This window comes from Melozone crissalis, unplaced genomic scaffold (assembly GCF_028551555.1).
Source record: "Melozone crissalis strain CALT ecotype California unplaced genomic scaffold, PUWL_Pcris_2 ptg000018l_1, whole genome shotgun sequence".
In the NCBI taxonomy this organism is placed as follows: Eukaryota; Metazoa; Chordata; class Aves; order Passeriformes; family Passerellidae; genus Melozone; species Melozone crissalis.
The window spans coordinates 1,630,560-1,655,316 of NW_026535796.1; the positions used below are offsets into that span (position 1 = coordinate 1,630,560).

A 24,757-nucleotide genomic window follows, 5' to 3' on the forward strand; every position below is an offset into this window, starting at 1 on the left:
AAAAAATGCTGCCATCAGGATGATTTAAGCATAAGGAATCTATCACCTTGTCCAACAAAAGATACCTCTCTGCTACAAACCTTCCCCCAATTTATACTGAGTCAGTGCTTTAATACTTTTTCACCAGAAATGAGCCTGAGTTTGACAAATGGTGCTGCAGCAATGGAAAAAGTCATTGTGCAGAAATTGCTGTCTTCCAGTGTCCGTTTTTAATGAGGTGGGAAATAAAAATATGGAAGGAGAGTCTGCTTGGAACCTGCTGAGTCTCTGGATGGGAAGCATGGATGCACCTCCCATGGAAACAACTGGAGTCCTATCCAGCTGTAAATACCAACAAATCACCACACACTCCACATTCTTCTTTTTTGACATTTTATTTATCAAAGACAGGACAACTTCTGTACTTAGAGTGATGGGAGAGATCCCAGGACACTTTCATAGCTACAATAAACTCAACCAAAAGGTACATTGTGGATTACATCAGGGATTTGGAACAACACCCTTGTTGTGACTGGTGTCACTGGTGTCACGAGCACAAGTGAGGGTCTTCAGAAGAGGATATCCCATTGGCAATGGACACAACTCTGGCAGGGATATGCCAGCAGCTCCAGAAGAAGAAAAAGGAGGATCTGGCATCCCACCTGACTGAGAGGGTCCCCAGGTACCAGAGATTGTCCCAAGGTCTGTCTCCACCACGGAGCAGAGCAATATACGTATTTCAGGATTTGACTTCTCAGACCTACCGATGGAGCAGGTATTGTTCATGCTATATAAATACACACCTATACTGTGCATTGCCATTTATGGAAAGAAAGTTCTGCAAGATTTTAATAATCTTAGGTGGAAGCTTGAAGGGTTAAGTTTGCATGTCACTGTTTTCAACAAAACCCAAAAGCTAACTAGGTGAGGAAGTAACCTACATGTGCCATTTCAACTCCTCAGCATTTTATAATTGATTTTCAATATACCAATAAATACTCAGTGCAAAGCACATGCTCACTTAAAATCCTAAGCATGGGTAATGTATGAGGAAAATCCAAAAAGAAGCTATCACATGTTGTCTACATGCTCACAGAAATATATATATATATTTTTAAAAAAAAGAGAAGTGTTTCTCACTTACTGCAATATTTTGGTTTTGGCTTAAGAAATGTCGATGCTTTCTCCCAAAATAACAGCACTTGACAAGGTTATATCATTGGCTTGTAGAAAAAAAAAACAGGTACAGTGATGGGAACAAAGTGTGTACATGACTTGAAACTGAATATTTCCATATTCATCACAAAGACTGCAGCAAGGTACACTTATGGTCCAACACTTCTTGTGTTGAGGGCAAATCCACTGCTTGGTTTGTGACAAGGAGGATCCAAAGCAAAACAAATCAAAACCCACAGAAATGCCAACCAAAAATAATGACAGTTTATGGGACAGGAAAAAAATGACAGTTTCCAGCAGAAAAGCTGTAGTGTTCCTTCTCCTTCACATCACCCACTGGAGTTTGCCCAGGCTCTCCACAAGGTAACATGACTTCCCTAGAGCTGATCTTCCCCATGAGCAGGGGGACAGATTAAAACACCCACTAAGTGGTAACAACACACAGAACAGAACAGACAGAACCTTGGGAAACAAAATTACACAGGAATATTTCTGCCTATGGATTGGAGCTGAAAATATGCTATATAGAAAAGAGTTAATGGTTTTGTGTAACCTCATCTTGAAAGGACAGCTTAGAAATCAGGATTATTACAGGAGCATCCATAACATGGCCATTACAGAAGCAATACTGAAGGCTGCTTTGTTAATCCCAGTAATTGCACTCTCATTGCACAGGTCATGTTGGCAGCAAAAGAATTCAAAATTATCCAACAGGAAGGAATCAGCAATTTCATTCACATTGCACTGGGATGTCTTCCAGCAAGAGAAAGTTCTCAATTTACCTATGGAACAAAAAAAATTAAACAGATTAAGAGAGTATTGACAGTAACATCGTTTTTGGTACTGAGAGAGAAGCAGTGCTTAGACTGCCACTGTTAGAGAATAAAACTGGGAGGAGAAGGCAAAGCTCAATCTGTGTCAGGGGCCATGGTGTAAACACAGAAATTGGATGGAGGCCTTGTGGTCTGTGTTGCCATGGCATCAGAGGGCAGTGGAGGGAGGCAGAAGCTGCATGGTCTGGTTCTGCGACTCCACACCCAGAAATGTTGCACAGATCCAGCACAAACCTCCTAGGAAGAAATATTCTGTGCAAAGAGTGCAAGGTCTGACCACAGTCCCACCCACAGTACTCTGCAATTCATAGCAGACTGGAAATGAGAATTTGATGTGAAATTTCAGGGACAGATCACTGGGCTTGGCCTCTCACCCTCCCCAAAAGAGACACTTTTTGTAAAGTCTTGTGTCTTGCAGTTCATGGGCCATTTGTGCCCCCAGCATCAGCCCTATAGTTTTGTTTGTGCCACAGCCATGCACTTCCTTTTTTAAGTTCAAATTTGCTTTCACTAGAAATTTAGCAGTTTATCCAATTTACCCACTGGGAAATACAGGGTGGATCCTGAGTGATACCTGGCATCACCAGCCAGCTCAGCCTGCATTCACAGAACCATCTGGGCTGAACAAGACCTCTGAGATCATCAAGCCCAATCCTTAACCCAGCACTGCCAAGCCCTCCACTAACCCATGTCCCCAGCTGCCACATCCACATGGCCTTTAAATCCCTCCAGGGATGGGGACTCCAGCAGTGTCCTGACAGCCTGAGCCAGCACTTGGCAGGGCTCTCAGTGAACAATGTGCAGAAGACAGAGCTGGAAGAGTAGACAGATATAAGGGTGGTAAAACACTGGCACAGACTGTCAAGGGAGGTGGTGGATGTCGCATCCCTGGAAACATTCAAGGCCAGACTCTGAGCAACCTGATCTAGTTAAAGATGCCCATCCTCAGACACAAATCACTTCACTCTCAGGAAAAGAGAATTTATTTTAATAGTGTCAATTCAGAAACGACTGAGCCATTCATCTGCAGCTTCATTTTGTGGGCTACACATCCTTTATCTGTTTTCATAGACTGACAATTTGTATTTGAAACTCAATGCTGTCTTTATTTTTTTGCAGCTCCTTTGTGTGGGTTTTTGTTTGTTTGCTTATATTTTAAATCTGGATATACAGCTATCTATGTACATGCTTGTATAGCTACAACTCATATCTAAATCATTACATTATTGCCTGGATATAAGCATGACCTTCAAGAGTATTTGCAAGTTCCTTTTGAGTGAGGCTGAGATATGCATGCTAAGGCCAGATTAGAGGTGGCCAGGCAATGAAAGCTGATCCAAGTGGGTTTATTTTAGGTCTGTGGGACACTGTACATACCAAATTTTAACTGCAAGCAAGTGTCTTCAGTCGCTAAGCAGGTGCTGTTGGTCCTGCACAGGGTAGGGCTGTTGTCACAGTGGTAACATCTTAAGGCAGAACCTAAGACAACAAGGGTTTATCTTCACTGAGTATTAAACTACTGAGACAGCAGCAGCATTAAAAAGGAAAAGAAAAAAAAAAAAAAAAAGAAGAATCACTTATCTGCATCTAATTGTCACTAAACATATGCCTGGTTATTAAGCTCAAGACTTCAGCTAAAATTGTTAAACTCAAGACTTCAGTTAAAATTGACAAGCTTATGTCAGAGCACCAATTGAGGCTGGCAATTTTGATAGGCACATCTTGAAGCATGTATTTATGTCACTTTTAAAAACACCATTATATGCCTGCAGAACAAGATGTTCGTTTGCTCCTTTTATCTGCTCTTGAAGACTGCCTTTTCCAGGCAATGACAGATCCTTGCAGCTGAGTCTTTTTCTATCAATTTTTTAAAATCCATTTCCTTTCCCTCTCATACTACACACTAGTTTCCAATTCACACAAGAGGAATCCCATTTTCCAGCAGCAAAACATCAGTTTTCTGTTGTGTTAAGCAGCACCACATCCTATCCCTGATTCTCTCTCCTGAGAATCTCCTGTTCTGATTCTTTTGACCCAAGACAATCAGAACAGAAACTGAGCCCTGCTTCGATGGTTACTGACATTCCCCACAGTGGTATTAACTAATCCAGGCCTTTCTCACTGGTTTTCCTCCCTCTGGCATTTTTTCCCAGGATTTTCTCAGCCTCTGCCATAACATTAAACCACTAAGTCCCTCTCTTCTACTCACCAGAGCCACAAAAAGCAATCAGAACAATGCAGGTGGTCAGCAGGATGCAGTTCATCTTGGTCATGCTTCTTCCCTAATCTGAGGGCATAAAGAGGTAATAGAAGTTTATTCTATTTAAAAGCAAAGTGCCTGGTGATGAACCAAGGTTTCAAGATTTGTTTCAGTATAAAACTGAAAGCACTGTCCAGGAAAAACAGGGAAACACAAGAGAGAAAAATAACTGCACTTTCCAAGAGAGGATTTTTATTCTGAGAACAGGATTTTTATTCTCAGAACTGACATTTAAACCCTGACAGGCTCAGATGGGTCTCCTCTCTGATTACACCATTCAACAGGCCTCCCAATTTCTCACAGCTACAAATGCACCTAACAAAAAGAAAGGTCTCAAATGCTTTTTCTCTTTTAGCAATTCCCCAGTAACCCTGGAGCCAGACTGCTCTCCTTTCTCCTCTCTCACGGGGTTGCAAGAGGTTTGGCTGCTCTGCAGGAGCTTTTGCCTCTCCTCTCCCAAAATTTCTCCCTCTCACTGCGGGACTGACACAGGCAGTAACTCACCAAGTGCCTGCAGCAGTGGCTCAGGTCTCCATGGCTGCTGCAATCCGTAGGCAGCAGCCAGATGGGAAGGTCAGGAATTTTTTTAACATAGGCAGCTCCAAAGCAGAGTTCTCAGACTGATTTCTGCACACAGGCTCTGCACTACAATCACAGCTCCTGCTGAAAAACCTCTGCTGCTGCAGAGGGGGATGTTCTGAGGAGGCATCAAACGGACACAGCAGGGAGAGAGGGACCTCACTTGTGCTAGAAGGACATGATTTGTGTTCGTCTTTAAAGCCCAAGTGACATTCAAAGTTCCAAAATATTAAAGGTATTCAGATAACAAGTTTTACAGCCAATAAAACTGTAGTAAAACTGTCACTGCTCTTAATTCTGCCTGCAACTGTAAGATTTTAACATGGCAGACCTTAACCATTTTAGGATGGAGCTTTTTCCTCCCAGGACACTGACTGTGGACTTGACAAAATGGGTTCACAGCAAAAAAATATTTAAACACTTCTCAACCTTAAGTTTAGCTAATTTTTCTACTGACAAAAATCCCAAAACTCATCAAACAAAAAACTCAAACCTATCCAAAAGAACCTTAAGAAAACTCATTCAATTACTAAAAAAAACCCCACAACCTGCTCTCTTCTTTCTCCCCTCTATATGACTTACTGTTGAGCAGAGGGGAAACTATAAAAAACAAAACCATAATGTGCAAGATGAGCTTATTTTCTGGGGTAAACAACTTTGCAAGAAGCCTTTCAAGCTAGAGGGTTGTTCCACAGTGATGGAGATCTACAGCAGCTCTGTTCAGTCGGATTGTTACAGCAAGAGCCGTTCTGGACAGCAAACAGAACCGCCCTGGGAATCTCTCCATCTTCCAGGAGTCCTCAGTCACCCATGTGTCAGCAGACAAAAACAGCTTTGCCTTTTAGCAACACCAAGTCATGACCAGCATAAATATAAAGCAGATGAATAAAAATCATCAGAGCCAGCAAAAGAGCAGTAATTCAATGCATCTGTTTCTGGGAAAATAATTGTTGTGTGTTTTCAGAAATGTGTAATCAGGAAATTCCAACCTTTGAAAAGCAAATACTATATCTAAAAACAGTATTACAGCGCTTGTGTGGGTCACTGCTGGTGAGAGAGAGATGGTGAATCTTGTTTCTTGATTAGAAGGCTGGATTTATTGATATATGATATATAATACATTATAATGATACTAAATAGAATAAAGAGAGAAGTTGCAGATGCTGCTACAGCTAAGAATAGAAAAGAAAAGAAAATCTTAAACAAAGTTGTGCTCAAGGACTCAGTCCCCTGGCTTGCACTGGTGATTGGCCCTTAATTATAAACATAGAAAATGACCAAATCAAGAAAACTCTTGTTACATTCCACAGCAGCTGATAATAATTGTTTACTTTGTCTTCTGAGGCCTCTGGCCTCCAGAAGATACAGAAATCCGAAAAAAAGGATTTCTGTGAAGAAATGTCTGTGACATCCAGCAATTCACAATGTGGCTTAGAGGAAATTAAAGAAGAAAATGCCTCCTAAACTGAATTTTCTAAATTATTCGTATCACCCGGCCCATCTCAATGACGGGAAACAGCAACTGTCACAGCGCGGAAGGCTCAGTGCCCGGTAGTGAAACAGAATTTCTCTGCAGTCCCACCTGGGAGGAGGCAGGCGGACAAGACCCGCTGCTGCTGTCACCGCAGATGGCAGCACGGGGGGAAAGGGGAGAGGGCAGGGGGAAGGGGACCAGGAGCGGCATCCCCGCGGGGAGCGGCTCAGCCCGTGCCGGTGCCGGTGCCTCCTGGCCGCGTTCCACCGCCCAGCGCGGCCGCTCCGTGCCTCGGCCCCGCAGCGCAGCGCAGTGCGGTGCGGCCGCCCGCAGTGACTCAGGGCACGGCCCCGGCCCGAGCCCACCTGCCCCGTGCCGGGCACGCACTGCCACCCACCGCCCCCCGCGGCTCCCGGGAAACGCCGCCGCTCTCCCGCTCTCTGCCCCTGCTCTCCGCCGCAGCGGCACCCGCGCGCTCCCCCCGCCGCCACCGCCTGGCCTCGCCGGGCTCCCGGCGCTGCCGCCGCCGCTGCTCCGCGTTCGTCCCGCTCACCTTCCGCGGGCAAATCCTGCCGTGCGCGGCGAGCGGCGATGCGGAGCGAGGCTGCCTTAGCCGGCGCTGCTCTCCCGGCGGTGCCGCCTCCGGGGCGGGGCGGGAGCCGCGGATGGAGCCGAGGCGGGAGAAGCGCTCCCCAGGGCCGGGCGGCCGCAGGGAGGTCTCGGCCGGGACGGGTTCCAGGAACGCTTGTGCCACCGTCCCTCACGCGTCATGTGCCCATCGCCGCTTTGGGGTTGTCAGGGAACTTCAGGACCATTCGTTCCTGCCATGGACAGGTGTGAAAAGTGCATGTTACATGGCTCCACGCAGATATTTACTATATGTATTATGGTGTATTGATTAGTGTCCTTTAAACCTTTTAAGAGTATGGTAAATGCAGTTTTGTAATTGTGAAAAATGTGTATTTTATGGTCGGCTTTTTGTAAATATTAAAATGAATATTAGTCTGGTAAATGTAGTTTTGTAGCTGGGAAAAATGCATATTTTATGATTGGCTTTTCACAAATATTAAAATGAACAGTATATGTGTTGTGTTAGAAAGTAACGCTGTATTAATTCTTTAAAGTAGTGTGTTAAATATAGTTTTAGGTTATAACAATGTTAAAACAGAAATTATATATGTGGGATATATTTTTAAGAGAGGAATGAGGTACTTGCAACAGATAGCAGCCACAGGACACCTAAATCTTCCAGAGTAAAACAATTTATTGTTCCCTTTTCAGAAAGAACTAACTTCTTCCTGCCTTGCTCAGCCCTGAAAATGCTGTCAGGATTCAGGGGAAGAAGTTGACATTGACCAGACAGAATCCTTTGTTTGAATGGTAGTTATGCATCATGTATAAGGTGTATGAATATGCAACAGGCTATTGCTTTTAAGGGTTAATCCTCTGTTAATGTGTATCCTTTTTCGGGCTTATTTTGCCCAGAAAGAGGCACCTGGACTGTCCGTAACTCTTTGTTTTTATTGTCTTGTATTGTCCCAAATCCTTATTGTCCAAATTTTTATTACTCTAATTTTATTACTATTTTTGTAACAATTTTATTACTATTAACTTTTAAAATTTTAAAAACAAGTGATTGGCATTTTTCACAGCAGGGACACCTTCCACTATCCCAGGTTGCTCCAAGCTCCATGCAACCGGGCCTTGAGCACTTCAAGGATGGCCACAGCTTCTCTGGGAAACTTGTGTCAGGGCCTCACCTGATTAATCAGTGCTCTGATTAAATAATTTCTCCCCAATATCCCATCTAAATCACTTAAAGTCCATTCCCTTTGCCCTGTCACCCCAGGCCCTTGTCCAAGGTCCCTCTCCAGCTTCCTTGGAGGCCCTTTAGGTACTGGAAGGTGCTCTAAGGTCTCCCCAGATACCTCATGGTATGAATTAACAGAAAAATGAAAACAGTGAAGGGTTTAGAACACACAAAGGAAAAACCAGGAATGGAAAGTGGCACATTCCTCCACAGGTACCTGAATCTAGATTTAAACATTCACAACCAGGAAAACATTGAACAGCAATCGAAATGAGGACCCCAAAATTATTTTACTAATACTTAAATGCATGCTATCTAGAAAAAAAGATTCAGTGCTGACTTGAGGACAATATGAAATACCTGTAAAACCACCAGTTATATTTAAAAAGGATTCTTAGATTTATTTTTATCCCACCTAAACTGCCTATTTACTAAACCTAAAACAAATCCTAAATCACTCAGAACTTACATCAGATTCTCTTGGTGTGTTGATCATCAGTCAGCTCAGTATATTATTTTCTGTCTAAAAGATTTTGCCTCTGTTTAAGCCATAAATAAAAAAGTGATGTAAGAGTAAGATGCTTGTGGATTATTGGATGCAGCTTATTAAATGAGAATCCCCTCAATTAATATGATAGGAAAAAAACCCTTATTCATTCACTTAGCTGAGGAACTGGGATCAAGGAACTTCAGCCACTGCTGAACACCTACCTGTTTTCCTTCCCCAAAATCTGGCAAGAGTCCTCCAACAGAGCACACATTTATCTGTATCATCACAGTTAAACGGTATTTCAAACTTGACCTGAATTTTGCACCTTAAATTCTTTGCATAACTTTTGAGAAATTAAACAATGACAGAAAAGAAGTAACACCAGAACACTGCAATAACTTGCACAGCAACTCTCAGTTAGGTTTTTCTATTTCACTGGCTGGCACACCACTTGTTTTTCTCTCTGTGATGCAGTGATGGCAAAGAAATCATGGCCAAAGGTCCCCTCCATGAAACCATTCAGCCAGCAAAATCCCACAAAAATGTTGAAGGAATCCCAAAGAACAATTATAAAGAGACTTCTGTCAGCATAGGGACAGAAGAAGGAGCAGAGCAGGTACATGTTTGTGTTGGATGTAGCAGGGCTTCACCACAAGCTCAGTCACGGGTGTTCAACAAGGCTGGTTTTAGCTGGCCAGGTCAAGTCCTAACCAAGCACTAGAGTCAGATGTGAGCCAGGAGAAGGTGGCAGAGCTTCAGCTGAGCCTGCAGGAGGGGGGCTGAAGGGAAGGACATTCCTGTGATTCCAGTGACTACAGGAAGTGTTGGGCAGCTGGAGTGAGTGACCCTGCCCCACACCTGTGCTCACCCAGAGCAGTGAGGGGCTGTCTGTGGCACGGGGACCTCGACTCCGCTCTCTCCTGCTGCTCAGTGAACATTCCCACAGTCCCGCAGTGCTGCCAAACATCACCAACTCCTTTGTTTTCCATTTCACACTGATTCCATGATTCACGCCTCTTGGGAGGGGTGAGGAGAGCCCCTGGCTTCAGCCCCACTTCAAACGCACATCCTGAGGAGCTGCAGCACCACTGGCAGCTCCAGGCACCACACCCAGTGCTGAAATAGCTGCCTGCAGCAAAGCAACACCCTCTGGCCTGCTACACACACCCTGGGCTCAGGGCAGGAGCAGCAATCCCTCCATTCCCTGCCTGGCTGCCTCCTCACTCCAGACCCCTCTGCCACCGGCCGTGCCCAGAGCTGAGGCCTCAAACCCCGGCATGGCAGCGCTGAGGGGCTGAAAGCACAGCACTGTCCTGGATCTTGACTTCTCCCACAGACAGCAAGAATTCCAGCTCAGAACCACTCCCCAAAAATGTGTGAAATTGCCAAGAGTTGGCAGTGATTATTGTGTAGAGTCCCACGCCCTTGAGCGGATTCCACTGCACTGGAACATCGAGATCCTGGGAAGAAACTTCCCAAGAACAGCCTCCAACCATGAGGGTTTATCTGTCCCTGGAAACACACAGTGCACTGACAGCCCTGCAGTAAGTTCTAGTTCCACTAAAACCTTCTCGTACTGATCCTTGACCAAACTTGGGGAAATTTCTTACCCCTCACAGGTACTAGTGTGGTAATCCTCAAAAATCCTCGTGTTTTGGAAGCATTCCAGCAACTCCGTGTTTTGAGGGACAACACAACCTGGTTTAGTTTCTGGAGATGTTTCACCTAATGACTGTTGTTGGAGGGATCAGACTCAATATTTGTTTTTCCACCGTGTGCCACTGTGGAAAATGCATCAGGAAACCTGTGAGCACATGAAGAATCCAATACCTGGACTTGCAAAACAAAGAGAAATCTGGAAATTAGTCAATAATGGAAAATTTGAGTTGGAACCACAATATACCAGTCCACCTCATAAACCTACAATATATGGTTGTCAAAAGAAAGAACTGACTACACCAGTGCTAGTCACAAAATTATTGCTCAAGTTTTGGCAAAAACAGTCCCACTTAGCACTTGAGAACAAAAGAGGCAGTTGTTTATTAATGACAACAGAAACAAAAAAAGATAAAGCAAACAGATACTTCTTTAAATATAAATCTTCTAGCCATCTGCTGTTCTGCCAGCCTCCTATTTATTTTTTTTTCTTTTTTATTCAGTTACAAAAATTCATCCAGGGCTCAGGAAAACATGATACATAACATAAATTTGTCACCTATGACAACAGCAAACATCATGTAACAGAAAAAAACCTCAAAACATATTTACAAATCCATACTCTGTAGTCATTGAGAAATTCCTTACTTAACGAGTGGCAGATTATGCATGGACACTACATTCCCAGAGGCATTCTCCAGTCAGAGTCACTTAGCATAAAATCCAACTGACAAATAGATTGTCTATAAATAAGGCCAGTTTCACTCCTAATTTATACATTTTGATGACCAGAATTTTTTGCTATTACTATGTTAATTAAAAAAAAATAGCATAACAGCACCTAATCTCACCCAAATGGGATATTCAGACCAAACTGCAGGTTTCGTTCTTAGCAGCAGTTATCCAGAGCAGAAACTCATGAGAAAGGACAACAGGATACACCCTTCTAATGCTTTGTATAAACCAAATCCCTACACCATATTTGCAGTATGATCATAAGTAGGCAATATTTTAAAAATGTGAGATATGAGTACCTTGGATCTATCAAGCTGTTTCACACTTCAGAAAAAAGTAAACAAAGCCCAAACACCTCCCTCTTCCCCCACTTCCAAACTAAGGAAATAGAAGTTATACTCTTAATGAATATGAGAACTGGCACCAACATTCATGCTAGTTGCCCTGGTGTGCAACAGAGTTCATTTACAACAGTCAGAAATATTCCTATGCACTAGCCCTGAAGAGTCCAGCTTACACAAACTGTTTGGGCAGAAATCCCAATGGCAGCATCCAGAGGGTGCAGGAATGTCCAACACTGTATGTGGATCTCAGGAGTCATCAATGCCTGTGGAATCTTCATCTTCATCCACTGCAGATTCAATGGGATTTGCTGCCTAATACAAAACACACCCAGGTTTAAATACAATCTACCCTTCAGGTTAATTTTAAGAAAGCACTAACAATTGCCTAGAAAAATCTGGGCTGCATTATCACACCCATTAGCTGAAGCAGACATTGTGATCTATGTCCTAAAACCAAGGTTAATTTGCAACAGAGGTCATTTTGCTAAACTACTTGACCTTTCACTCCCTAAGGATCCACTGGGTTTCAATATTCCATACCTAAATTATGTAAAGCCACAGTTCAGTAGCTCAGCTGTAGCCATTTTCTTGGTGGTTTAGGCTGTCTTTTACTCAAGTAACTTAAAAAGAAAAGGGTCATGACTACTTTTAAAATAGGAGTGGAGCAACAGAGAACAGCAAATTACTTTCCCAATCTACTGAAGGGAAGGAAGTTAGGAAGGCAGTTACAATTCCCAAAAATGTGAGCAAGAGTTAAGAGATGGCATTTTCTGTTAGAAGCACGACATCTGCTGGCACCTACTCTTAGAGCCACTGGGAACGAGTGTCTGAAATCCTGGGATAAACCTGTCACAGTGTGCAAGCAGCTGCCTGCTCCTGAGGAAAGCTCACAGCTCCTCAGTGCTTGCACTAATACTGGGGATAAAATAAATCAAGAGCTCTTCTCTAAATATGTCAAAGAAAAGGGAGAAATTATATAATTAACCCACAATCTCCAAACTAAAACTACATTGTAATTAACAGCAATTGAAGTATCTTGGTGATTTGCAAAGTCATTAAGTGACTTCATAAAATGCACTTTCAGCAAGAACTAATGCACATCACAGGCTCTACAGTTTTTAAACTGTCATTAACTAGAGCATGTCTGAATAGAGAGCTACATTATTATGGCCGTAATTAATGAGTGTTCTCCCACCAAGGAGGGAGCTCTGAAACCCAAGCAGTTCATGCAATGCCATGCCTGCAGGCACCAGTGAGGAACTCTGAATCATGGGGAATGCTTTGTATGGAATCAGCAATACAAACACTATTCAGCACTGTAATTGTAATTTTTATCATTTTGGGGTTTGTTTTACCCAACTGCACCTCTGCTTACCATTCATGCTGTGGACACCTTGAATGCTGGACACACCATATGAAACCTAGGGATTGTGACATTAAAGAATCTGTCCTTGTTGTAGAGGCAGTGGAAGGTGTAGTAGCCCTCCATGTATCCAGAGGTTGTGGTAAATGTGGTACAACTGGTGTACTCATAGACCTTCCCTGGGCTGATAACTGGGAACTCTCCTGTGGGTAAAATATCACATCACAATGGTAAGGACTGATGGAGAGCTACCATTCAGCAGTTGCTAAAGAGTTGCACTCCACAACAGACTCAGGCAGATCACTTTGTATTCCAGTGGATGCATAAACTGATGCTCAGCAATTAGTGATATTACAAAAACTGGAGAGGGTTAAGCAGCAGGATGTTCAGATACCCCTTACAAACTTGAAAGCCAAAACAGAGGGACACATCTCTTTTTCTCTGACTTTGATACAAAGCCCACAACCCAACAAACAGGCAATAACAGAATTTTAATAACAAGGACATTAAATACTCTCTCCAGTAATTTTTCACTTACCAACTACTCCAGGACCTTGGACTTCTTCCACATCACCTTTGGCATTTGTTATTCTCCAGTATCGACTCTCCAGCTGACAGGCATTCTCAGGAAGGGCATCTTTGGACATTTCAATTCTAAAAGCCAAAGAACATAACACAATCCTTTCAAGAAATGTTTTAGTGCCCTTGGGATCACCAAGCAGGCTGGGAAAAGAAAACACCCACTAATGTAGCCCAAACCAGTTGGCAGGATCCATCTCCATGCTTCAATATCTTTTACCCTTTTCTAAATCACAAGAGCTGCTTGCAACTGCTTTCCCCTACCCATCACTGTATTTTAGCAATTACCAATTTGACTGGTACTTTGCATACCTGACCAAGTAGTGATTAGGATTATTTTATTGAAAAGTACAGCATATTGTGCACCTCCTGTTCATTTCAGAACATTTCTGAATGCTGTGCATAAATTTGTTTTGAACATCCCACAGGTCTACCCTGCATTGTAAGAATAAATTCAGTTATTTTTACCTGATTCTGTAAGTGAAGAAATAATGTGGTGGATGTACAGAGCTGAGTTCAGGTAGAAAAGAGGTGGACACAGACACAGTGATATCTTCTGTGGTAGCAACACAATCTTTATCATGCACATACCTGCAGAGAGGAGAGCATTAACTCTGCAGACAGCTCTGCACACTCAACACAGAAAACTAAACACAAAAAGTGGTTATTAATAAAAATATTAATAAAAACGTTTGTTAAGATAGGGATGTGTCATTATAAAAAGAAAACAACCCAGAAACTCTAGCAGCAAATTTATTTACAGATCCAAGGGCTTGGTTCTACAGCATCCCAGTTTGACAGAATTAAGAATCTTGATTGTATTTAGAAGAAATTGCAAGTGCATGAAGATTCAAACACCAGAACAAGTCCTGCTCATTTACATATTCAAGAGACTAATTACCTGAAATATTTGGTTTTTAGTAACTCTGAACAGTCCTGCAGCAAAACCACACTCATGGCACACAGAATAAATATCATGTTGCTTGCTAAACTTCAGGTAACTTATAATGCAAAATTCTGGTCCCATTAGTGCAAAGTTACAAGCTCTGAAGATTCTGGTCGAAAAAATAAAGTAGCTTTAAGCATTCTGATTTACATGTTCATTTTCAGTAGTTTCACGGGCTTTCTCCTCTCCCCACCACCAGCTTTTGTATCAGATACTCAAAACTACTTGGGGAGAGGTAAGCATGCAGAGAAGCAGCACCAAAACCTGGCACTGAGGTTACAAATCCCAGTCACAATACCTGAAAATCTGGTCTCTGATGATAGGATAACCTCCAGTGACAACTTTGTTTACATAAGATGTAAACCATTCCAAGTAAGATGTACCTAGATGGCAAGGAAGGAAAACATTCCTAAGGATGGGCAAATTTACCACTAAGCACATTTACAGTGAATACTTCAAGGAAAAAGTTTAAAGCTTTGATTATTTTTATTAAAAACTCTCAGGCTTATTGAGATGAGTCAGTCAATATTCCAGATCATTCTACCAACAAGGATCATTTGGAGAAACCAATTAAGAATGAAGAGTTGAGGGTGCACTCTCCAGAAATGACACAGCCAAGAAAATCTCTTAGCTAAGTATTTAACATCATAATCAGGGTCTCATCATTTGGATTCCATATGGAAACCTTCTAAGGAATACTGCAGCATTTCCTCTCCTTTAAAAGGGGGATAAATCAGAGACACACTCTGCACTCCTCTACAACCTCAGAAGACTAAGGCTGTATGTCATTGTGGGATTTTGTACACTTGCAGCCATTGTCTGAGAGCAGCTTTTCACACACCCACAGCCATTATTATGGAACAGCTTGATTGCTAAGCACACTCTCAAGCTGTCACATTTAATTCTCAAAGAAGAGAGTTTTACAGGCCAGCTCTCTGCACAAGAATTTCTCAGCCATAAATCTTCCAAGCATTGCAATATACAGTTCAATAGAAAAGCAGAGAGTTCAACTGTTTGTCAATATTACTGATTCAAAACTGGATTGAAGCTGAGCTACCAAGAAATTATTATCCTTGCCTTCCCTGACGTGTTATCAAGTACTCCCACTCCTGTTAGATTAAGTGTACTTACCCCTTCTTCCTTAGAGCATGAGCTGTGTGTGCTGTCCTTTGATCTTTTGGAATGCTAAGGGACTCCCAAGTTTATTATCCTCCTTTCTATCACTAATCCACAAAATGCAAACCTTGTATAAAGTATACTGTGTATAAAGTAAACCTTGTATAAAGCTCTGAATGGAGGAAGTGAATCTATTTACCTGCCACCTTTAAAATCCTAAGAGAAATGCTGTGCATGGAATTTCCCCTCCACCCCATGGTGAGCCAAGATTAAGCCAAGTGGAACATTTCTAAATATGCTGGATGATCCCACACTGACTACTTTATTTTGAATATTTAATCTGAAGTGTTACCTGTAATGAACATAACAATAGTAGATGGACTGCGAGCCATTTGCTCCTGAAAGGGAAAGAAGTTAAAGGACATATTAGAGAGCATTGGACTTTCAAGGTTACAATTTAAATATCACTTTCCCTATATTCACTAAACCTGAAGTCTTGACACATCACTGTAGTCCCAGTCAGACCCTCAGACATGTAAAACTCACAGTGCTCCCATGACCACAGAATTTACAGCTTCAACTTCCCACAAGGCTCCTGCCCTAGCAATCAGCACAGAGGTACTGTGGGAACACAAACACATCTTCCTTACTGGGCACTGGTAGAAGATCTCGTATTTATTGCGTCCCTCCACGCTCTCCAGGGCCATGTACTGGCTGAGGCCAGTGTGGATGCAGAAGGTCAGGGGCAGGCACTGCTTGAGCCCCAGCCTCTGCTGGAAGCCCCCGGCCGCCGTGTCGATGTCCAGCAGGTCCTCGGAGCGGTAGTGGTTGGACAGGGCCATGCTGCCCATCAGCCTGCAACAGCAGAAACAGGGAACACCAACAGGAGACATCACTCACAAGGCAAAGCTGCCTGGTCATCTTTTGGGAACTGCTTCTTTCAATGTTCTACATGAATATGAGACTGAGCTGAAATCTGTAGCCATGATATCTTCTGAAAAATCCTTTCCTTAGGATTTTTTCTCCTGAGAAGCTGAGAGGCCTCAGGAACAAAATGTAAACAATGATTATCTGCTGCTGTGGGATGCAACAGGTGCATCTGTGATTGGTCTCATGTGGTTGTTTCTAATTAATGGCCAATCACAGTCCAGCTGTCCGGACTGTCTCAGTCAGTCACAAGCCTTTGTTATCATTCCTATTCTCTTCTTAGCCAGCCTTCTGATGAAATCCTTTCTTCTGTTCTTTTAGTATAGTTTTAATATCATATATATAATAAAATAATAAATCAAGCCTTCTAAAACATGGAGTCAACATTCTCATCTCCTCTCTCATCCTGGGACCCCTGCAAACACCATCACAGAAATCCAAGCTGAACATCCACATGCTGCACCAGGTTATTAGTTCACATCACCCAAACCTGAGTGTACACTCCACACCCACACTCCCAGCTGGGAACACCAGGGAAAGGCAAATGAGATGCAAATTCCTGCAGATGCTGAGCAGATGCTGTTATGAAAGCAGTGACTCAGGTGCAAGCTGCCACATGTCAGCATGCTAAAAGCTGATCCCATCCTGGGCAACAGGTTCCATTCCTCTTTCTCCTTAGGAAGTCTGGCCTGGAATTAGTATGTTCTACAGAAGCTGTGCCAACATGCCAACACAGAAACCTGAAGCACCTAACAAGGACAAGTCCCACATAGTTTCTGTTTCTGATCCAACAACCTGCTGCACAAACTTCCACTGCCTACCCCTGATCTTCCCAGTATTCATCCCCCGTGGGACCACACCTTCCCCTGGAAGCCTTTCTCCAAGCTGGAAGACGTCCCCAGAGCTTTGTGTCTGCTCCTGCAGCCCCTCCATAGCCACATCATTACAGTGGAGGCTTTTTGGGAGTGAAATAGTGGAAGAAAGGATGCAAATGCTGCAGAACACCATTTGAAATCTACAGAACTAGGGCACCTATCTCCTCTCTAAAAAATTTTGAAGTCTCTCCTAGAAAACAGAACTAGAAATCATCCTTATGGTTTCATAAAACAGTTTCCTGTATTCCTTCTGCACATAAAACACTCAAGTTGGAGAAAGCTGCACCTTCTTTATGAGTGAAGATTTCAGCAGAGCAGTATTAGTGCACTCCTCCCTACAGACATTGCAAAGATTTGCTGCAGTTTTCCATCTTTTGCTTCTGTTTGCAGCACTTCATCAGGTTCTTCAAACACCTAACTTTTCTACAGCAGAAATACCAGAAACTTTGGTCATCAGCCTTCTAACCTTAATGTAAAAAGGAGTTTTTCACTGTAGAAACTGCATAAAATATTAAAATCTTCTACTGAGGAAACTTAATTTGCAGAACTGAAAATTTGATTCTACCTTAATATGACTAACTGGTTTTAAGTCATTCCCTAACCATTTTAAAGAATAAAATAATTACTAAAGAATGAAGCTTAAAGAGTGCAAGGGGCTAATTTATTTCTGTAATACAAAGTCAAACTTCAGGGGAGCAACTTGCAGTGCTATGATTAAAAGTCTAACAGCTGGAAGTTTAGAGTTGTTGCAAAAAACTGACAAGGTTCTCATTAGGAAAAGGGGAAGTGGAAAAATAATTTGAGCAATTAGAAAACCACGCTGGGCTTCCAATTACTTCCAAGATTAGAAGACAGCCAATTCTGGAAGTGTCACTTAAGCGGTGACTCAGTCACAATACATTTAAATGCTTCATTTATCCTGTTCTGGGGACATTTCACCTTTTAATAAGTGAAGTGTCTAAGAAATACAAAAGGAATTAATACTTGGTAAGTAGCTTTCAGTCCTTACCCTGGAACAACCAACTTCTGCCCATTATGGATACGGAAGGAGCACCGATAGTCATCGGGAAGCTCGCAGCGGATTTGTGCCTCCACAGCATCCAGATCCTCCTCCCTCACACTCTCTGGAAAACAAAGGATGGTGCAGGCATTTCAAACACAAAGCATGGAATCTGTAAATGCCCTCATCCAACCAGTGTGGGCTCAAGTCAGTATCTGGTGGCTTCACTGTGTGCTGGGTGGTACACAATGAGTACTGCATAAATGTGAAAGGAAAATGAGGACTCTTAATTGATTATTAAATACAGGACCAATCTCAGAGCAGTGCAATCTCCACAGGCCTGAAAGCAGCAAATGTTTATAAAGTGGAATGAACCTTTCCCTCACAACACTGCCATAACTGAGTTCCAGTTACAGCTCTCAATCTCTATTGATTTCACTCTTCCATCACCCTAAGGGTTGCTTCTTTCAGTTTCCACTTCCATCAGTGACACAGAAATGCTGGCTGCAGCCCCCATTCGCCTGGAATCTGAAGCAATAAATGGGTTGTAAAAGGGGGATTTTCAAGTCAATAACACAAAGGGGTGGAGAAGAACTATTCTTACATCTCCACACGCACTTCAGGTTACAACTCCCTCACTTCCAGCAAAAATTGGCCTGTTCCAATCCATTTTCTTAAAACCTTTTTCATACTCATTATCTGTTTCATTAACAGGACATAAATTAACAACTCATGGAAACAGCATCCCTTACAAATGATATGAAAAAGGCCTAAATTTTATCCAAAACCTGCCATCATTATGTAAGAGTGGAAATTGGTAATTTGAAATTTGTTTTTGTTTTTCCATACATAAATAAAAGCGTCACATTCTGTCTTGAAAAATACTTAGCAAAATGTAACGATCCAGCACTATCCAAGCAAACCAAGAAAATGCAAAATTTAAATGGGAAGGAGATAATTTGTCTCTTAATATTGTCCCTTAAGAGATCATTTGTCTCTTAATTTCACAGATCAGGTTAAATTAGACATCATGGTTTAAAAGTTAACTTCATACAGAAAACTGAAATGCAGCTAAAAAGTTTTGTCCCCTATACCAGAAAAGCCAAAACTCACTATAGCTGTGACTTACGACCTAGAACACAGGAAGTACTTCAAGGATTAAAACAGAAACTGAAAACAGAATCTAGGAGGGGAGTAAAAACAAAAAGGAAAAAAATAATGTTCCACTACTGGGCCACTGTAAGACCTACAGAAAAAAATAAAACTCAACAACATTCTTTTTGTCTGGCTTCAGATTAGAACATCTACTTTCATATGACAGTGCTTTAATGAGTTCTTATGAAAACCTCACAAACAAAATCTCACCAGCAAGTCTTCAAAGCAATGGAGTTACTACACTAAAAAAATAAACAATAGGACATAGCAACCTGGAAATGTGATAAAGACCGAGCAGTCACTAGAAAAAAATCACCTTGATTTCAGACAATCTTTGGATCAGTAGGAACTGGGCAAGGACTCTGCCTGTGTTTGCAAGGAAGGGAGAGCACATCTACCTGATTTCAGGACTCTGCTAATTAAAGCACACACCTTCCATGAAAGCAGCACGAGGCCCAGTAAGAGGCAGGGCTGGGTGAACCAAGCTAAGGCCAGATGTGCCAGGTACCTTTCAGAGAGCTGATCATGCGCGGACACCACTGCCCCAGGTACTGCTCCAGGTCATCCCAGGCCTTTTTCAGCGTGGCATAGTAGTGGATGTACCTTCCCAAATCAGAGTAGGTGCTGATGAAGATGGCTCTCCAGCTCTGGTTCCGTCTGCTTTTTTCCTCCCTGAGGGCACACGGAGAAAATGTGTTCAAATGGCAGCTTGAAGAGACTTCTAAACCCAAGGAGTTGGTATTTGTTACTTGGCAGGAACGGGATGCATAACATTAACCCAGGAGCACTCTGTGCCATGTGAAGCTACACAAACTCAATTAATTCCAGCATCTATTCAGCAGCAAGTTGGAACAGAATTAGGAAACATTTGGGCTACTTAGGGGAAAAATTAGAAACAATACTCCCTCACACAGAGTGCCTTCTGAACAGAGCTCTGTCTGGTAGTGAACCTCAGAGCTGGTGAAAAGCTAATTCACATCCTTCATTACTCAGCTTTTCTCAGCTATGCAGAAGCTGAGAGTATGAGCTGGGTGTAAGATGGACAGAAAATCAGCTGAACAACATCTTTTAGAAATTCATTTTCATAGAAAAAAAAGCTTAAAACAATCCCACTTACTCTGAAATGAGCCAGTATTTTTTGCAGTGTCTTTTCCACAATGGGTCATGGCTTGATAGCTGATTTAATCTTCTATTCAAATAGCAGCAACTATAAATATAAAATCATTAAATGTGATTGCAGCAAAACAAACAGGCAGAAATGCTGTATCACACATCACATTCTCATGGAAAAAATCCAGAGTTTGAAAATTATTTGGCTGTCCTTTAAGAGCTGTGCTTACAATGGTTAAAGCTCTTCATCACAGTTGTGTAAGTCATGAACTACTTTTCCACACACTTAAAGAACTGGCAGCAATTAAGTACTTTTGTAAAGCAGGTCACCCTGCAGACCTACAGCAGAGTAAACAGTGCCTGAATAATTCCAGCATGACTCCACTCCACCAGTGGAAAGCATTCCAAGTAGCACAGGATGCTATGATTTAAATCCCTTTTTATCTGGATGGTCAGGCTCTGCCCCATCTTTTCCACAGTAAGCTACAGAAACCATGCACTTTGAGTATTACAAACTTACTTTCCTCTTTAAATTGTTTAAATAACAAACTTTGAAGAAAGTCTCCAAAAGACACCATCAGTTTAGATGTGGCAGCATCACTTCCTCTGGTAGCTTGTTCTACAGTGCCACGTGTGTGTTTCAAAGACTGTGATTAACCCCAAATAAGGGTACCAAACAAGGTTCCAGTTATTGCTTTTGGGGGTTTCATAAACTAAACTAGAATTGTATTAGTATCTCAAAATCAACCTCAACAAAGTGATTCTCCCATATTCCCTGACATCACCCCTTCCATCTACATCCCCACAAACACATTCAATTCACACCTGGACATCTAGCGGTGCAAAAATTTCATGACATGGTGACATGGGGATTTTTTATATTTTTAGGAGGCAGTGAACTGAAATATCCCAATGGAAAAAAGCCCTTGCAGAAATCCATTTACTGGCATTTATCAACCAAGCCTGTAATTTCTGGAAGGGAGTAAGCCACCACAGCACCACAGGAACATGTGGCTTCAAACATGATAAAAGTGAAATTCAAGCCATTCTCACTAATTATACAAACAATGGAGAAGTTGGCATGTGATCAAATATCTAAGGGCCACCATAACAACTGTTATCATTTTTGTCTATGCTTAATGTCTTTTTTGCTGATATCCTAACAGAATTCTCCCTGATATCCTTGTCATTCTTGACTAATATTTATTAGGGGTAATAAAAAACCAACATTCCCACATTTCTGGTAATACTCTGTTTTCTTCTTATGCTTATTCCTCACTCTTCGATTAAACACTGTGATCTCAATCACTGCCAAACCTCGCACTTGCCTGCTGAGGTTTTACCCAAAACCACACTCTTCATCTTCACGTGATTCATAACCCTTCAGCCCAAGAGGCACCTGCCACTTTCATCCAAGTTTTTTTTTCCCCTTGAAAAGTCACCCTGTTTCATTTCAACTGGTTTTCCTCAAACCGTAGAATACATTTACTAGCAGCAAGACCACCCTTTGTTGGCCCGTTGAAACACAAGCTTCGGGGAAATACTGATTTCACAAATTTACTTACTGCTTCCTTTAGGCACAAACACATAATGAGGAGAGAGAAACAGATTCATGGAATGGTTTGGGTTGGAAGGGACCTTATAGATCAATAAGTTCTCCTATCATAGGCAGCGACACCTTCCACTATCCCAGGCTGCTCCAAACCCCGTCCAACCTGGCCTTGGACACTTCCAGGCATAGGGCAGCCACAGCTTCTCTGGGCAACCTGTGCCAGGGCCTCAGCACCTCAGTAAGTGGGAAACATTTCATTTTGTTAGAAAGATGACGGTAAAAGAGGGGAAAGCCCGGTGCTGCTGGAAGGGAAAGGTGCTCAGACCGTGTCCTCCCCTCAAAGCTTCCTCCGGAGCCAGGCAAGCCCTTTCCCCGCACAGCCCGGGGAGCTCCGCCCGCCGCGCCCCTGCCATGCCCGCGGGCCGCCCCTGCCATCCCCCCGGGCTGCCCGTACCTCACCAGATCCCGGTAGTCGAGGAAGCTGAGGATGAGCAGCAGCGGGTCGGTGGGGAGCAGCTCCAGGCTCAGGCTCGGGGAGAGCTCCATGTCCGGGGGCGCCGCCATCTTGCGAGACGTCCCCGGGACGCGCCGCCCATCACGCCGCTCTCCGCGCCGCCCGAGCAGCGCCTCCCGGGGGCGGCGGCTCCGCGGCGTCCTCGGAGCTGGCAAATCAGCCCTCGCAGCTCCTGAATGTGCCCTCGGAAGTGGCAGATCTGCCCTCGGAGCTCCCAAATCTGCCCTCAGAAGTGCTAAATGAGCCCTCGGAGCTGGCAAATACGCCCTCAGAAGTGCCAAATGTCCCCTCGGAGCTGCCAAATCTGCCCTCGGAACGCAGCCCTCAAAACTCTGAATTCAGCCTTCAGAAGTCCTAAATCAGAACTCAGCCCTCAGATTTCTCAAATCAGCCCTCAAAACTCCTAAATCAACACTCAGAACTCCCAAATCAGCCCTCAAGAACTCAGTCCTCAAAACTCTGAATTCAGCCCTCAGAACTCCGAACCAGAACTGAGCCTTCAGAACTCAAAACTCGGCTCTTAGAACTCGGTCCTTAGTATTCAGAATTCGGCCCTCAGAACTCAGTCCTGGGTCTCCTGAAATTCAATTTATGTGCCAAGGGGTTTTGGTCAGGGAATGGCCTGCTTTTCACAAGATCAGCTTCTGAGTGATCTAAATGGACAATAATAAGTGAGCAAAACTGAGACCGGGAAAATAAACTTACTGAGTTGAATATCATCAAAGCAAAACAAAAAAAAAAGTGTTGCATGTTCAGGATCACATTTTACAGGGAGAGAACACTTGATATGCGACAGCTGCACAACCAATAGACACTACTCCTTTAAAGCCCCTCACCTTTAGTGAGTTAAATATTCTTACATGAATGAGCTATTACTTCTGCATGATTTTATGCTAGAAATTACTTTATTTTTTCTCTTCTTTTTCAGGTATAAGTAGGATTTTAATGAAATAATTCATTGTCCTAGCAACACTACTCAAATAAGAACATGAAAGGAACAAGGGGGTGGTTTTATGACTGCACTATTGCTAGCTGTTGGGGAGATTTTTGTCCTTTATAATTTCTACAATTGTAAAGTTTCCTGTAGAGAAGAAAACACAATAGCAAAGGCATATTTGAAACGCTAATAAAATGATATTACTTGTGTTTGTCCTTGGGTTTGTGGCCCATGAAAATCTAATAATGCAGAGCCAAGAAAAGGTCCATAATTCTTTATGTCTTTCAGGTTTTGCCAAAAGCCTGGAGAGTTTTGCTTCTAGCACTTGCATAGATCCAAGCTGTTGCTCAAGGGCTTAGGCAGTGGCGAAGATGGAGGTGGAGGACCTATAGGAATTAGTTATAAAAATTGATTATCACCCCTGGTCAGGCTAGAGGCTCCTCAAGTGCAGAAATGGCTGGCAATAGATGTCCTAACAATTATTTAAACAAAAACATAGTAAAATAGAAATATCTGTTGCTGAGACTGAAGGAAAAAAATAAACAAAAAGCAAGCAACCAATCAAAACCCACAGAACCAAAAGCCAACATAAACCCATTTGAAATTGTAGCATTTCAATGTTTTACCCACAGCAGCCTTTGCATCCTCCATCAATAACTGACAGCTGCCGAAACTGTGACACCAGTAAGTTATCATGGAATTTTCCTAGCTCAGCCTAGACATAAAAGTTCTTTTCCACTTCAATAATGGAGCCTAATTTTTCTTCCATTATCACTGGCCATGGAGCCCAAATGGCCAAATAGATCAGAGGTACTCATCAGGCTGGAAACTGCTCAGATTGCTCTGCATGTCCAGTGTTTAATCTGTGAGAGATGATGAGGCTTTTAGCATCCTTCATTTCTTTTTACTTGTTGAAAATCTAATGAAATGACACACTGGAGATCTTCACCGGGTGCTGAGTGTCTCTAGAAATTCAGCTAATGTGCTAAAGTTTTGGGGAATGGCCTGTTCTTCACAAGATCAGCTTTTTAGTGCTCTAAATGGACAATAATATGTGGGCAAAACTGAGACCTTGAGGGGAGGAGGCAGCTTGGGGAATTGGTAGCAAGAAAGAAGCTGAGGTCCAGAAAATTTGTGTTATTATACTGTTCTTATTGGGTTTGTTCTTTGCTGTAGCAAAGATGCAATAAGGTCAGGGCTTCACAGAAATAGCCAGGCAGTGACCTTGGCTTGGAAATCTGATCATGTGAAATTAACCAGAACACAAGGAGTGACTGTAATAAAGAGCACAGAAGGAGCAGGGTAGGAGAATTCAGAATGAGAGCTGTAAGATCCTGAGGTGACTCT

General features: G+C 42.7%; 2 protein-coding genes across 2 annotated transcripts; both read right to left on the reverse strand.

The window, feature by feature from the left end:
• Positions 1–363: 363 nt before the first annotated feature.
• CD59 (CD59 molecule (CD59 blood group)) lies at positions 364–6,963 on the reverse strand. Its single transcript, XM_054275592.1, has 4 exons — positions 6,855–6,963; positions 4,198–4,275; positions 3,366–3,467; positions 364–1,937 (listed from the first exon to the last, which is right to left on the reverse strand). Exons 2-4 carry the CDS (start codon positions 4,259–4,261, stop codon positions 1,744–1,746), a joined length of 360 nt encoding a protein of 119 aa, XP_054131567.1. The 5' UTR covers positions 4,262–4,275; positions 6,855–6,963; the 3' UTR covers positions 364–1,743.
• Positions 6,964–10,617: 3,654 nt separating this feature from the next.
• FBXO3 (F-box protein 3) lies at positions 10,618–22,527 on the reverse strand. The gene is made up of 11 exons (XM_054275540.1): positions 22,414–22,527; positions 20,415–20,504; positions 19,806–19,969; positions 18,152–18,266; positions 15,991–16,195; positions 15,693–15,738; positions 14,523–14,607; positions 13,747–13,869; positions 13,238–13,353; positions 12,712–12,902; positions 10,618–11,648 (listed from the first exon to the last, which is right to left on the reverse strand). Exons 1-10 carry the CDS (start codon positions 22,521–22,523, stop codon positions 12,715–12,717), a joined length of 1,242 nt encoding a protein of 413 aa, XP_054131515.1. The 5' UTR covers positions 22,524–22,527; the 3' UTR covers positions 10,618–11,648; positions 12,712–12,714.
• Between the last annotated feature and the right edge of the window lie 2,230 nt (positions 22,528–24,757).